Source organism: Hippopotamus amphibius, chromosome 4 (genome assembly GCF_030028045.1).
Source record: "Hippopotamus amphibius kiboko isolate mHipAmp2 chromosome 4, mHipAmp2.hap2, whole genome shotgun sequence".
NCBI classification, from domain to species: domain Eukaryota; kingdom Metazoa; phylum Chordata; class Mammalia; order Artiodactyla; family Hippopotamidae; genus Hippopotamus; species Hippopotamus amphibius.
Window position 1 is genome coordinate 60388761 of NC_080189.1, and position 15869 is coordinate 60404629.

A 15869-nucleotide genomic window follows, 5' to 3' on the forward strand; every position below is an offset into this window, starting at 1 on the left:
AAGAGTACAACTCTTAAGTAATAATTCAGAGACATGATCCAAAATAATACCCTGGCCCCAATGAATCAAAATTAGCCCAAAGAACACCAAAATTTATACTGGGTTTTATCACTATGTATTTAGTTCTGCAAAAACTTGGACTGACTTATAACCAAATCAAAGGGTACTGTACCTTTAGTTTAGAAAGGCAGCTACATTTAATTACACAGTAATGAGAGTTCTAGACCAATATTCTTCAAACTTTCATGCATATACAATCCCCTGGGGGGCTATTTAAAATGCAGATTCTTATGTGTATAAAAACAGATGATTGAACTTGGTGTACCCCCCCCCCCAAAAAAAAAAAATGCAGATTCTGATGCCACAGAATCTTTGGCCTCGGATGAGTGTACAGATGCTGTAATTTTAAGAAGCTCCTGCATAAAATCAATGCTCCTGGACCATAAACTTCCAATAGCAAGGCTCCAGGAAGAACACTAAGAGAATTTGATTTATTGAAGCAGCCAGACTAGCTGGCCATTGTGGTGATGATTTAGTAGATCGTGAGCTTAAGAAAAGCACACCATCTTTTGTTCAGGTAGGTCAAATAATATTTATGTCTCTAGTTTTCAGTTAGGTTGAAATGTCCCACAGTCTTCAACAGACACCACGTGACAGTCCGATAGCATTTCATAATCCCCAAAGTGCTTTCCCATCTTATATTTTATTTGCTCATCACAGACGTCACAGATGAGCCCTGTTTGCCACAGGGGATACTGAGCACCCAGAGAAGTCAGACTTGTCCACCTTCTCACCATCAGCGGAAGCACCAGACCTACAACCTAGGTTCTCCTGCCTTCTAGTCAGTCTAGGGCTCTTCACCAAACCAGAGCAACTGATTAAAAAAGAAAAAGAAGTTCTTGAAGCTTTTTCCCACATGAGAAAGTGGTGCTGACTGAGCAGTTGGGGGGTCCTCTACATTTCAGACTACAACCGTGGCTGGGATCGGACAGACACAAACCATGTCTAACTCAGAAAAACTACTAAATATGCACCCTAGGTCTAAAAACCTGTTCAGGGACTTCCCTAGTGGCGCAGTGGTTAAGAATCTGCCCGACAATGCAGGGGACATGGGTTCGATCCCTGGTCTGGGAAGATCCCACATGCCACAACTACTGAAGCCTACGCACCTAGGGCCCGTGCTCCACAACAAGAAGAGCCTCCGCAATGAGAAGTCTGAGCACCACAACAAAGAGTAGCTCCTGCTTGCCACAACTAGAGAGAGCCTGCACATAGCAGCAAAGACCAGATGCAGCTAAATAAAGTTATTTTAAAAATAAAATAAAGTAAAATAAGAACCTGTTCAAATCAGGCTTACGATGAGGTTCAGGACATGCCACCCCAAAATGTGGCACCTTGGCATATTCAGTATCTTAAGCTGAAGGAGTTTAAGAAAACAGCAGAAACAGGAAGGTTACTCTGACTTACCTCCCAAACCCAACCATCTTTCCTGAGAAGGGTACCAGCCTGTACCAGGAGGAAGGAAGATAATCTTATCGCCAAAGATGGGGAAGTTGGGGCCGAGAAACCTGCACACACAAACCCTGTTAAACTCACCCTTATCTTCGTAGTTACTTCTTCACCATTTACTACCCCAGCCCAAACCCCTCTGTCTTGTCAGTTCTCTACAAATGTACTTTTCATTGTCCAAAAGGTTTTAAAGCTTTCCGCTCTGATCACTTTCATTCTCTTGTGAAGGTTCTCACGCACACATAAAAATTCAACGAAATTTGTATGCTTTTCTTTTGTTAATCTGTCCTCGTCATTTTAATTTTCAGATCCAGCCAGGGACACTGAGTCTAGGGAAACTTTTTCCTCCCCTACACTTACTTAGACAATTTTCTTACAAATTGTACTGTCTTATGTCTTATGCAAAAGATATTTTACCATAAAACAGTAAGTGTATCTTGAAATATCTGACTTTCATATCAAGTCAACAGTTTTCAGGGAAAACATGTGGAAACTGTGACTACATGTGGAAATCAAGACAAAGCTACCAGCCTAATAACAGTCATTAAATAGAGTGGTTTATTTAGGTTGAATTGCTAAGAATTTCAACACTGCCAACTTTGCTATGTTGTCAGCACCTAAAGTCAAAAGGAACCATCCAGGCTTATTTTCACTCATGCAACTACACAGCAAATTTCCAAAGGAAATGGTGAATACAAGTACTCCATCTTTTACATGTTTCCAACAAACAAACCAGACCACGACTCTATAAATCAGCCACTGGGAATAATTCTGCGCTAAGAGACCAAAGCCACCGTCAGTGGGGTCAATTTGATCTAACAAGAGGGTCTGGTTAAACAGGCCATGAAAAAAGGGTTTGCTCAGTTGCTATTTAAGAACTCTGCCAAGGGAATTACATCACTGCAACAAGGGCACATCCTCCTTACTCCCAAGCAGAAGCAACCACATCAGCAGATTCACACAGGCCTCTGTTCCAAGACCCACCCAAAGGTATCCAAGAAAACATGGCGAGAAGGACAGGTGCTTATGAAGCATCAAATGGTGAGCAGAGAGAGTAGGAATGGACCGTGCTCAGCTGACCTACTCCTCACAGACAGTGGAGAACACAGGAAGGAATGCTTCCATGTAAGAACTCAACAAAAGCAGAGGCTGGTCACAGGACAAAAGGTCAAAGAGGCAGAAGGACTCAGAGTTCGTCCAGCAATCTTATAAAAGAACTCAATATCCAATAAGACCTGCTCCCTGATTTTTCTTACCCTACGCACTGGCTTTCAACCCTTCCCATCCCTCTGCCCACCCCCAGTTCTCTGTTTGCTAAGCACACTTGTAAAGCCCCGTGACCCAACTGGGGAACACTGACAACACAAGGGCACCCAACTAGGTTACCCAGGGAAAAGGCTGCAAGACCAGGCTTACGCTGCTCTTTGCAACATTTCCCCACTCAAGCACCTACACTGAGATTAAAAAAACCACTGAGGCTTCACAGGAGACAAAAGAGCTTTGGGTGATAAAACTTATAATCTAGGATAATTACAAAACTACATAAACTTGATGCCCAAGCACAAAGGTGAAATGGCGCAGAAGGACTGAAAAGAAAGAACTTGTAAGGACCCTACGTATCCTTCCTTTGAATTGACACACCAGGGATTTGCATTTATCTCACCACGTTCCTTCCTTACTCCAAGAAGAAACCATCAGAGGATCAGCTGCAGCAAAGAGCAGGAAAACAGCCTAAAGCAGTGGCTGGCAACCTCAGAAGCACATCTGATTCACTTGGGGAGCTTTCAAAAACCCTGAGGCTCAGGCCACACCTAAGTCCAACTAAATCAGAACCTCTGGGTGAGACCCAGGCATCAGCACTTTTATAATCGCCCAGAGGATTACAATGTGCCGAGCACCCCTGGACTACAATAGTGGAAAAGGGTTTCAGGGGAACTTGGACCAACTGCAAACTTCTAGGACTCCGTTTCTTCACCTGGTAAAAGGGAACAGGATTAATGAAGGGAAGAGTGAGGAACATTGTGTTATACAAACCCCAAGGCCTATCCAGCGCCATCAATTTAAGAAACCCTAAATCCAAATACCCGTGGAAGCACAGAAACTTACCAACATCAATGGTAGCATGAAAACAACTCAAACATTTTTTCCTTCCTGCCCAGTGCAAAAAACTGGCCTGTTTTATCATAATGTTATGATACCACCAAATACCTAGCAGTTTTCACCATAAGGCAGAGAACACCTCCAACTTTATATCCTTAATAAACTCAATCACATGGGAAGATACTGTACAGCACAGGGAACTCTACCTAATGCACCGTGGTGACCTAAATGGGAGGGACGTCCAAAAGGGAGGGGATATCACTATGTGTAGGGCTGATTCACTCTGCTGTGCAGTGGAGGCTAACACAACATTGTAAAGCAACCATACTCCAATAAAAATTACTTAAAAAAATAAACTCAATCACATTGTATCCACAATAATAAACCTCGGAAGAGGGTATTGTTATCAATGAGAAGCATGAAAAACATGGAGGTTAAATACATGGCCCAAGTCCTAATTAGTGAACACGGGGCTTAAAATTTTTACAAAGGTATATGACAGTGATGATAATTGCACACCTCTGCGAATATACAAAAAACCATTGATGTGTACACCTTAACTGGGTGACTTGTATGACATATGACATATGAAATATCTCAATAAAGCTGTTTGGAAAGGTATATGACAATTTCTGGCCTGCGCAATCCGGTTCAAAAACCACTTAATGAAGTATATACTGAGTGCCAAAGCAGTCTACAGATGCCAACTACTGGACTGGAATGATCAGGAAATACACATGCCCGTAACTGATAGTGTGTGAATTCTCACATGCACCTTTGTAAATGGAACTTCTTTTTAAGGCCTGGGAAGGTGAGGCAGAGACTCTGAGCACAGACTGGCAGGGTTCAAATCCAGGCTGTATTGCTTATTCTCTGCATAATCATGAGGAAATTACTTAAGCTCTCCAGACCTCAGTTTTCTCACCTGTAAAATGAGGACAAAAATGGAAGACACCTCCTTCTTGCTATTATGAAAAATAATGGAGTTTATTATTTGTAAAGCACTTGGAAAAGTGCCTGGCCAAGTAAGCACTGTGTAAGTGGTTCTCAAAAAAAAAAAAATAATAATAACTGGTTTCCAGTTATAAGACCTAAATAAAATTCTTACATAAAAGAGGCATCTAATTTCCACTCCCAAGCTAGCTCCCCCTTCTCCCATAAACTCTACTCGCCATTATGCTAAACTACCAGGCAGACAATGTGGTGGACAGGGTAAGAGCACAGACTCTGGAGCCAAGAGTGGCTGATTCGAAACCCAGCTCCTTCACTTTCTACTTATCGGATCTTAGGCCACTTACATCACCCCCTGGTGTCTCAGAGTCTTCATTTATAAACCAGAAATGATAGTCTGTAACTCACAGGCCTGTTAGGGGCATTAAAGGTGTTAATAGTGAAAAGCATTTAGAGCTGAATCTCACACCTAGTAAACAGTAAGTGTTAGCTACTCTCCTATTTACTTGATCACCTGCTATCCCCTAAGTGCAGCAGGTGCTCTCACTTCTCTTTCTTTCATTTGCTGTTTCCTGTCACTGGAATGGTCTTTCCTCTTCCGAGGACCATTCCTTTTGAAATACCACTACCTTTGAAACGTTCTCTCCCCCACCCAAGTTCTCTCCCGCCCCCGAAGAAACAGGCTCCTTCCTTGATGCTCCCGTAGCCCTTGCTATGGCGCTAACCCTACTAGGGGAACTTCCATGAGAGGATTTAGCCTGTGGTATGGCTGTGGTTTTCTTGAAGGTCCAATCAGAGTCCAGTTATTTTCGTATCCTTAGTTGAGTCCCATTTGCAACATTAGAAAGAACACACTACACACAATTCTAAATAAATCCATGATCATGGCAACAACTCAGCCAAGAATGGAACATCAACACTAAGTGTACTAGCCCTACAGACTAAATTTGCATGATTATTAATGCTTTAGTTTGTCTCCAAATTTTCTTCTTTTAGTTCCAGGCTAATCTCACCCAAATTACGGGAGTCCAGTTTCATACCTGAACATCTCTCACACCTGAACTCCAGTGAGCAATACTAACTTTTAACAGTTTCGCCTACTTTAATCTCATCATTCTTAATGGATAAACTCAACCATTTGAGGGACAAAGAGGGAATGCTGACTACAACCAAAGGTGGCAGAGGGGAAGCAAAGGATAACCTCTCTAACACTACTTTTTAAAAATGCATTTTTATAGAAATATATAAAATCGAATTTTAAAAACTCATTTTCACTTTTATATATGTAGGGCAGGGCTTGGACTTTTTTAAAGAAGTTCTCAAAATAATACTAATAGTACAGGCAGACCACTTATCATCTACCATCTACCAAATGAACCCATAAGCATTATTCCTACAAAACAAGGCAGCAAGAGACTGGAAGTTTTCTGAGTTCATCTCAAAATACCAAGTTTCAGGTCAATGTTACTTCATGAAAAAACAAATACCTAATGCATTAAGTAGTAACCATCATACAGAAATCAAAAGCAGATCAAAGAACAGATTCTCAGCTTTTCTATTTACACTATTTAAAGGAAGAGGAAAATGAAAAATTAGTTACATTTGAATCAACAAAAGGGAATTTTCTGGCGGTCCATTGGTTAGGACTCCAAGGGTTCACTGTCGAGGGGGTGAGTTCAATCCCTGGTCAGGGAACTAAGATCCCACAAGCCTCACAGCACAGCCAAAAAAAAAGAATAAATTAAAGACAAAAAAATCTAAGAATAAGTGGTCAAGAGATCAACAAATTGCTAGGTGTGGCTAAATTCATCCAGAAAATAACAACTCTGCTTAAATATTTAAACAATTCACCACAGTGAGTGCTGGAATTCACCTACAATTATTGTTTCAGAGTCTGGGCCCAATTTCTTACACACTCCATTGAGATGGGACTCTCTCCTAGTCAGGCTCCTCAAATTTTAAAAGGGGATGTCAGTCCTACCCCCAGATAAGATTGCCAAGCCTATGGCTTTGTGTTCAATATGGAACATCTGTGCAGATATCACCCCACAAGGAGAGTCCAAAGGCAACTAATTAAGGGGCATTCTTGGACTAAGGTGGTCCAGCACAGCTCATTTGGGGACCTTTTAAGACTACATTTACTCCATTGCCCTTGAGCTAAAATGAGAGACTATGAGAAACGGCCTTATGGAATCCACATATATTTGCGGTCATGAGGTAGTTTTGAATGCAGTTTGCTCACTGCATATAAAAAGATGGGGAGAAAATGTCCTCAGATAGCAGAAAAAGGAGACCTCTCTCCCAAGTAACTGACCTCAATGATCACTTCCTTTTTGCTTTGGCTGCTAGAAAATTCAGTCACCTCTAGCAAATGCATACATCCTTATTTTCCACTAACCTTAGTTCTGGCTTCATCTTACTTTCCCTTTATCCCGTTTTTCTCATCTACTCTGACTTGATTTTGATATGTCTTGTTGGTTTATAAATATATGCATATATGACGTGAGCCATCAGAAATCCTGAAAAAAGGCAAGTTTAAATGAATACATAAACAAAAAAATAAGTCCCAAAAGGGTAAAAATGAAATGTTTCATTTTCCCTGACTCTCACTAGTTGGCTAAAATTCAACTCCACTTATTGATATGATGTGACAGTTTAATAAAAATACAACCAAAAAGTTAAACGTGCTTCCATGTCATTTATTTTATTTCATATTAGTTAATCAGTCTCATACTCCATTTACATGCATACTCCTCAATTTAAGTTCCTCACTTTCTCTCCAAATTAAGTAAAATTATTTAATTCATCTACAGATATAAAAGGGACAGTAAAGAATGAGTATCTACTCCCACCTACTCTCCTGGAAGAAGTCACCTTGAGAGAACATAATTCATGCCTTGTACTCTGCATGGAAATTGAATGCAAAGAACAGGTCAAGGGCTATTGGGTTTGAAAGGGCTAATGTAGGTTCCAAAAATGAATCCCAGTGATTCTCAGAGAATCTACCTAAAACAGTTATATATACGTACCCTTGTGTACGTATGCACACACAGAGCACACTCCTTAGGATGGAACTCGGAGAATTTACAGAAAAGAGAAAGGCCACTTAGGCCACATAATCTAGGAACACCGAAAAGCCTGCAGGTTTCGGGAAGCCTGGAGAAACTTAAGTCATAGAACAGCATTTAAATATATTTGTCTGCTTACAATTTCCATTGCAAATGTGATTAGTTTGCTCGAATAAATAGGAATATGATGTGTTGGCCATGTTTTCCTCTCGAGGGTTATCACAGAGTTTTGATTAAGGACAAATGTTTGAGACGTTGCGTATATTTAACTTCACTGCACTTAAAATGAGCTAAGAAGTTGTATAGACTTGATTAAAGGGCTGCCTTCGTGAACTTAAAATTAAAAGCAATAAATTCCAATGATTCAAGTGATTGGGACTAAATATGGTATTCTGCCAGAAAAGTTGAAATGGAGTCCAACGAGACTGAAATGGTGTCCAGGTTTCAAAAAATGGTAAAAGAGGAAAGGTCAAGCTGTCGGAGCTGCCTTTCCTCTGGGTTAGTGAATGAGTCACATTACGCAGAATTCCTTTTAAGTAGAACTTCACAGGCGTTACAGGCTCCCAGGACAATCTGTTTTGTCATTTCTGAAAAGAAGCCCCTGAAACGCTGAGGCCAGTATGTAAGTGTTGTCAGATGCGGCGAGCGGAGAGAAGGATGAGAAGGGGGGGGCGTGGTGGGTGGGAGGGTGCTCGGGCGTTTCTACGCACACGCGCGCAGCCCAGCTCTCTCCAGCCGCCTCCAAAACGGAAGTCCAGGTGACTTCCCCGGCGGGAAGGCGGAGCCTTTGAAACCTAAGAGGATCGGGCTTCTGCGCGGGCTGTGCCCCCGGGAAGCAGCTCGCGTGAACAACGACCGGGGTCACGAGGAGGAGCGCGCCGGGGCGGCAGAGGGGACCTGCTGACCCCGAGCCCTCCCCCGCCCCGGGACATAGTCGCGCCCGCTCCTCCTCAGCGGCTTTGGCTCAGCCCGCCAGGCGCAGGCCGGGCACCGACTCCCCGCCCGGGCCGAGTGGGAGGGTCCAGCCGGCAAAGTTTCTGCTGCGAGGTCGGGCCCCCGCTCCCGGTTTCCGCACGGGCCTCCGGCGCTGCCCGAGAGGGGCGGTCACCTCCCTGCTCCCGCTGCCGCCAGGTGGAACAGCTGCCCCGCGCCCTTTTCTCTTTGCTTCCCCGGCGGCACCGGCCCGCCACGTGAACGCCCGGGCAGCCGGCCAGCGGGCCGACGCTTACCTTGGCGGCCGCCATGCTTCGGGTGCGGACGGCTGCGGGACGCTCTCACCGGCGCGCTGGCGCTGCGGGCCCTGGCCGCTCACTTCCCGTGCCGACGGCGGCGGGGCGGCGATACAGCCTGGCAGCGTGCGCGCCGGGCCTGCCTGCCTGCCTCCCCACGCCCTCCCGCCGGCACGGGTCATGCGGGCGCCGCCCGCCCATTGGCTGGGCCCGGCCGGGCCGCCGGGGCGCGCGTGATCGCTGCGGCCTCTGCCCTGCGGCCGGGGAGGGCCCGGGTCCGGGGGCGGCGGACTGGACCCGCGCACGGGAGCCCGGCCCCGATGTCCAGCAGCGGCGATCTGTGCGGCGGGGGCAGAGGGGTGCGAGCCTGTCTCTTGGGAGCAGGTGGCCTCGTGAGGGAAGCTGTTGGATTTGGCTGCTCCAGAGCCCTTGAGACCCACAGGCGGGGCAGACAGCCTGGGGAAGTTGAGAGCAACACTAGGTCCCATGTTTAGCCAGATGTTCCCTGTCGGTTCCCATTCAAAGGGGCTCCACTCTGCAGGGTCATATAAGGGATACAGAAGCATTGATTAGTCGATGGGAAATAGCAAAGTAATGTCTCTGGCAAGCCCACTTTTAGGTCAAAATCTGGCAAACTCGAAGTACCGAACAGCTGTATGTAGTGCAGAACATGTAAGTGTTTGGGCTACTTCATTTCAGCCCTGCATATTAGGACGGTAGAGGTCAAAGACACCCCCCCCCCCCCCAAAAAATAAGCCCTACTAAAATAACAGGTCAAAATTTTAATGGAAAGATCCAATGTATAATCCCCAGAGGGCTTCTTCCTCTTTCTAAGAATTTCATTCATTTGTCCCTGCTACCAAAATTTATAATTAAGGCAATGGTGGTCACTGAAAAGGGTTTTAAATGTTTTGTGGATTATGGATATAACCTATCAGCAAAAGTGTTTATTACCAATCGTTTTAATTAATTAACACTGGCTGAGTGCCTCCTATATGTCAGGCACTGTGTGAAGTGCTAGCAACACCAAAATGACTTGAGAGCTGGTCCCAGCCCTTAAAGAGCTGAAGGGTACATGAACAGTTAATGTCCGTATAACCTGTTAAGGCAACAACCTTTTCCCAGGGCACTAAGGAAACACTGAGGACTGGGGAAGCCTTTTAGAGGAGATGATGCCTACGTTGAATGCAGAAAACTGGCTGTGTATTAGTCCAGTGAAATGGAGGGGAACAGTTTTCCAGCCAGAGAAAATAAGGAGGAGAAGCAGGAGGGCCAGAAATTGCGGAGGAGACAGGAAGTTATGAAAGTGATTGGTCATGAACGGTAACAAACTGTGAAACTGGTGGAAGAAGAGTCTGTACAGGCAGGTTTGGACCACGTCATGCTGAAGGGTGTGCACCTTAATTGAAGGGCTTTAAGGGAGGTGCCGTGGCCAGGTTACAATATAGCTGAATCCCTCTGATTGCAGTGTGGAGGATGGGGTAATATCAAACTATTGGAATATTCAGATAAGACAGACTGAGGACCTGAAACCAGAGATGGGATAGGGCTAGAGAAACACACAGGAGGTAAAATTAGTCAGTGTGATGACTGACTATATGTGGGGATGGGAGAGAGAAAGGAAGTCACCCAGTCTCGCACAGTGGCCTCTAGTATAGCTGTTAGAAAGACACCAGAGATCAGTAATACAGGAGAATTCTTTTGAAGTGTGTGCCTCTTGTCTGTAAGGAGAAGGTATGTGAAATATACAAATTATGTTGTAAAAGCCAAAGAAAGAAGCTTTTCAAAAAGGAGTAATTGATTAACATACTTTCAAGAGGTCTAACAAAGACCTGAAAGACTCGAATGTGTTCATAGGCAGCAGAGAAAGACCATGAAAGGAGTGAAAGAATAAAGACAAAAGCAAAAACAGGAGAACTGATAGAGAAAAGGATAGCACAGGATGAGTCTAAAGCTCATGAACAGGGGTGGCCCTGGCTACTATAAAGAGGTTTAAAAGGTGCGGAGAAAATACAACTTCATGTAACCAAGATCACATCTGTATACTGCATATCTGTTTTTAAGGGTATCACTGAAGCTCTCCTTTTATAATATAAATGAACTTTAAAAAAGCTTTTTTTAATGTGGTAACACATACATGACATAAAATCTGCTAACTTGGGACTTCCCTGGTGGTGCAGTGGTTAAGAATCCACCTGCCAAGGCAGGGAACACAGGTTCCATCTCTGGGCTGGGAAGATCCCACATGCCTCAAAACAACTAAGCCCATGTGCCACAACTACTGAACCTGTGCTCTACAACCTGTGAGCCACAACTGCTGAAGCCCTCACGCCTAGAGCCCGTGTTCCACAACAAAGAGAAGCCACCGCAATGAGAAGCCCACACACCGAAATGAAGAGTAGCCCCCACTCACTGCAACTAGAAAAAGCCCATGCAGCAACAAAGACCCAACGCAGCAAGAAAGAAAGGAAGGAAGGAAGGGAGGGAGGAAGGAAGGAAGGAAGGTAGGAAAGAAGGAAGGAAGGAAGGAAGACGAAAAATATCTACTAACTTAATTTTAAGTGTACAGTTCGGTAATGTTAAGCACATTCATATTGTAGTGCAATCTCCAGAACTCTTTTCATCTTGCAAAACTAACACTTTATACCTACTAAACAACCACTGTCATTCCTTCCTCCCCCCAACCCGTGGCAGCCACCATTCTAGTTTCTATCTCCATAAATTGGACTACTCTGGGTACCTCATAAAAATGGAATCATACAGTATTTGCCTTTTTGTGACTGGCTTATTTCATGTAGCATAGTGTCCTCAAAATTCATCTGTGTTTAGCATGTCAGAATTGTAAGACTCTTAAAGACTGAATAGTATTCCCTTAACTTTTAAAGAAAAAAAATAGCAAAAGAATCAAAAATCGGTATATGTTTTCTGGAAATCTTGGAAAATTCAGGAAATCATAGCAATGACAAGGAAATCACTGAGATTTCTTCCACCAGATTTAGCCACTGTTAACATTTTACTGTCATTTTCTTCAAGTCTTGATGTCTTTAGGTGTGTATGTAGAGAGAGTCATATTTTTTAATTTAAATATAAGGAATCACACTCTAAGTTTTTCATGGCTGCTCTAACACAGCAACCAAATACAGAAACTTATTCTCTTCCAATCATGGAGGTCAGAATTCCAGAGTGAGTCTTTAAAAAAAAAAAAAACAACTTTGATTTATCTTTAAATTTTAGAGTAGAACAACATTTTTTCTTATTTATTGATTTCTTTATTTTTGGCTGTGTTGGGTCTTCGTTGCTGTGTGCGGGCTTTCTCTAGCTGCAGAGAGCGGGGGATACTCTTCATTGTGGTGTGCAGGCTTCTCATTGTGGTGGCTTCTCTTGTTGCAGAGCACGGGCTCTGGGCAGTGGGCTTCAGTAGTTGCAGCACGTGGACTCTAGAGCGCAAGCTCAGTTGTTGTGGCACACGGGCTTAGTTGCTCCGTGGCATGTGGAAACTTCCCGGACCAGAGATCAAACCCGTGTCCCCTGCCTTGGCAGGCAGATTCTTATCCACTGCGCCACCAGGGAAGTCCCAGAGGGAGTTTTAGAGGGCTAAAACCAAAGTGTCAGCAGGGCTGTGCTCCCTCTAGAAGATTTAAGGAAGTATCTGTTTCTTTGCCTTTTCCAGGGGCTCATGGCCCCTTCCTCCATCTTCAAAGCCAACATACATAGCACCTTGTGTCTCTGACTCTGCTTCCCTCACATTGCCTCTGCTCTCCGTGATATTCCTCTGCCTCCTTCTCATAAGGACACTTACAGTGGCATTTAGGGTCCACTCAGATAAGCCAGGATAATCTCTCCACCTCCATATATTTAACATATTCACATCTGCCATATAAGGTAACATTCATAGGCTCTAGGGATTAGGATGTAGACATTTGGGGGGGGAGCCATGAGTTCACCTACCAAACCTACCACACTGTGGATGCAAATGTAACCACATATGAATAAAAGTGTTTCAACTTACATTTGGAGTCAGATTCAGTTAATTAAGCTTTCTCCTTCCTTCTAGAACTCCTCAAAATATGAAATTTTTGAAAAGTTAAACCATCATGAGCCCTGAAATAGTAAGGATGCTCCTTGACTTCCACATGGCCTATAAACAATGTGAAACATCACCTGAGAGGATAACGTGGAAGCTGGCTGGGCACCTGCGACTTTGTCTTGTCCTGACAGGCTTAGGTGCCCTCCTGATAAGTGACTTGTGCCATACTTGTCCCTCCTGTCTGTCCTCAGACCACCCTCTTCCATTTTCCGCTGGGTGTTTAAAAGTAGCTGACACTGAATTTTGACTGTTATGGGTTGTGTCCCCCAAAAGTCCTAATCCCCATGACCTCAGAATGTGATTTATTTGGAAATTGAAGATCTAATTAGTTAGGATAAGGTCATACTGGAGTAGGATGGGCCCTTAATCCACTATGACTGGTGTCTATATAAGAAGACACAGAAACACACCAGAAGCTAATTAATATAAACGCAGTGATTACAGTGACACAGCTATAAGCCGAAGGACACCAAGGATCAACAGCCACCATCAGAAGCTAACAAGAGGCAAGAAAGGATTGTAGCCAGAGTCTCAGAGGGAGCAGGGCCCTGCCAATACCTTGATTTGGGGCTTCTAGCCTCCAGAACCATGAAAGAATACAATTCTGTTGTTTGAAGCCACCCAGTTTGTGGACCTTTGTTATGGCAGCCAAAAAACCAATACAGAGCCCAAAGTCACTTGTGTCTTGCAACACCAGATGCCAACATGGCCTGCTGGGAAAGCAACCAGCCCAAACCATGGGGAAACTCAGGGGCTGACAACACAACCTGAGAATAAGCTCAAGCCCTGGGGTTCAGAAGAGTGAACAGCATGTTCAGTTCTGAGTTTTCACCTTCCCCAGAGTGGCGATGCTTTGCAGATGCCCTTTGACCATGTTCTTAAACTATCTGATTTTCTTCAGCTCCATTAAAAACAAACAGGCAAACAAAGGCACCTCTACCACTATCAGATACAGGAAAGGGTATGCAGCCAGAATGCTTGCAAAACACATCATCTAGCAAAAAGTTTAGGCATGCAACTACAAATTGTAATCATGATTCCTTGTGTGGATTGCATGTTGCAAAGGTAATGCTAAGGCTGGTAAAGAATATGTGTGATAGAGCAAAAGGAGCACCACACAATAAGTAAATGAAGAGCTCCTATGTTCTGACCTTGCAGCTGAGACTCACCAACTCAAGGACACAGAGAGCCCCTCTGTTGCAGTCTGTTTTTGGATCTTGCCAAGTGTCAGATAAAGCATAATAAGCCTTCTCTGAGAGTGGGCTGAAAGTAGGTCAGAAATGAATATGACCTAGCTTCTTAGTAGATCCAAAGGAGAAAGCTGTGTCGACATTTTTAGAGTGAAAGGAAAGGAAGGAGAGGGAGGAAGTGAGTCAGGATGAGGAAACATAAGACACCTTGAGTGTGATTGAAAACAAATCCCCAAAGCTTTGCAATCTTATGCTTTGAGAGCAAGGCCTTGAATAGCTAGTTTCTGAGGCAGAGCAGGTATATGAGCATGGAAACACCTGCCCCCACCTCAGCAGAACACAGGTGGACCTTCAGTTTTACCAAATAAAAAATGTGAGCATTGAAATTTACCCCAAAATGGAAGTGTGGGCCATACCAGCAACTACCAAGGGTCTACTGGGGAAAAGGAATCACAGTTATTAACTCTACAACATAATTCATCATAGTGTCCTGGTCAATAGCCAAATACCCCAATTCAGGGATATGATTAGATTCACAAGCACTGAAGGTATACAGAACTTTGCAGGAGGCAAAGAAAGTCTCTAAAATCTGATGCAGCTACTGCTAATTTGGAGATGAATATAAATGTACAATTTCAAGTCAAGCCCCCAGCCTCTAAGGTTTACTGGTGAAAGTATTTAAATTGGGATTGGGGTGACAGATGGCACATAGTACCCCCAAGAGCTCTCGGCTCAAAGAGTAATGCGATTGCTACATGTCCCAAGACCACAAAGAACTCTTCAGTAAGACTGAGCACATAGCTATCACTGACCAGCAACCATGGGATAATATATATTATCTATACCTCCCTGGGGTGCACGCTGACCATTGCTGCCTCTGCCAACACAGTCTTACACTCTAGTGTTAAACAGTTTCCCTGCCCTACATTATAAGGACTTGACCCTGGCACAGAAGCAAAAGTGAAGAAGACATAGTCCTGGGGCCTCAGAGAATTCACAGATCTGTCATTTAAGTCTTTGTTGAATGCCACCAGATCAGAGAAGTCTCCTGCCTCCACTCCATTAACCTGCTGCTTAGGATATCATCCTGTCCCTTATCACCTGGCATACATTTTGTTTTTAATTAATTAATTAATTAATTTGTTTATTGTCTGCCTCCATGCATTGGGATGAGAGCAGGGATTGCATCTCCATCAGCTCATTGCCATATCCCTGGTGCTACAACACTGTCTGCCTTATACAAGGCACTCAATAAATAGTTGCTTAACATATGCATTGAAAATGGGAATTCCTGTTCCAAGGGCACCAAGGCCAATAAAAACACTTTATTCCAGCCACCATTTCACAAGAAGAATGTCCCCAATTCCTTATAAAACACTGACAAAAGAGGCAGGTAAATAAATAGTAGAGGTATTTTGGAAATCCAAAGGTTTTGTTACAATTCTAATGGAATGAGTACAGCAGATGCTCAAATCATGCTGAGGCAAGACTTGTGCCTTACACCTTGTTGAGTTATACAGACCAGGCTTCAAACCCTGGTGTATTAAAACCAAACAGGACTCTATGGGACCCTCCTGGGCACAAAAGCCTTTCTGTGTCCTCCATTTCTTGCTTGTAGGAAAGAGGCTTCATTCAGCCTCCTTGACCTTCCCTGAGTTCCAAAGGACAGATTTAAACAGTTGTTAATCAGGGAAGGGGGGGAATGCAGAAACATGGGAGGAGCAGTCAAGAAACA

At 43.9% G+C, this 15869-nt stretch overlaps 1 protein-coding gene across 2 annotated transcripts in view; it reads right to left on the bottom strand.

Moving 5' to 3' along the window:
* The window catches only part of SLC25A13 (solute carrier family 25 member 13), a 206487-nt gene extending 197490 nt beyond the window's left edge, over positions 1-8997 (bottom strand). For both annotated transcript variants that reach the window (XM_057731069.1, XM_057731068.1), the window contains exon 1: positions 8858-8997. In XM_057731069.1, coding sequence (XP_057587052.1) covers positions 8858-8872 — 15 coding nt within the window. In that variant the 5' untranslated portion in view covers positions 8873-8997. The remainder of the gene's footprint in view (positions 1-8857) is intronic.
* Between the last annotated feature and the right edge of the window lie 6872 nt (positions 8998-15869).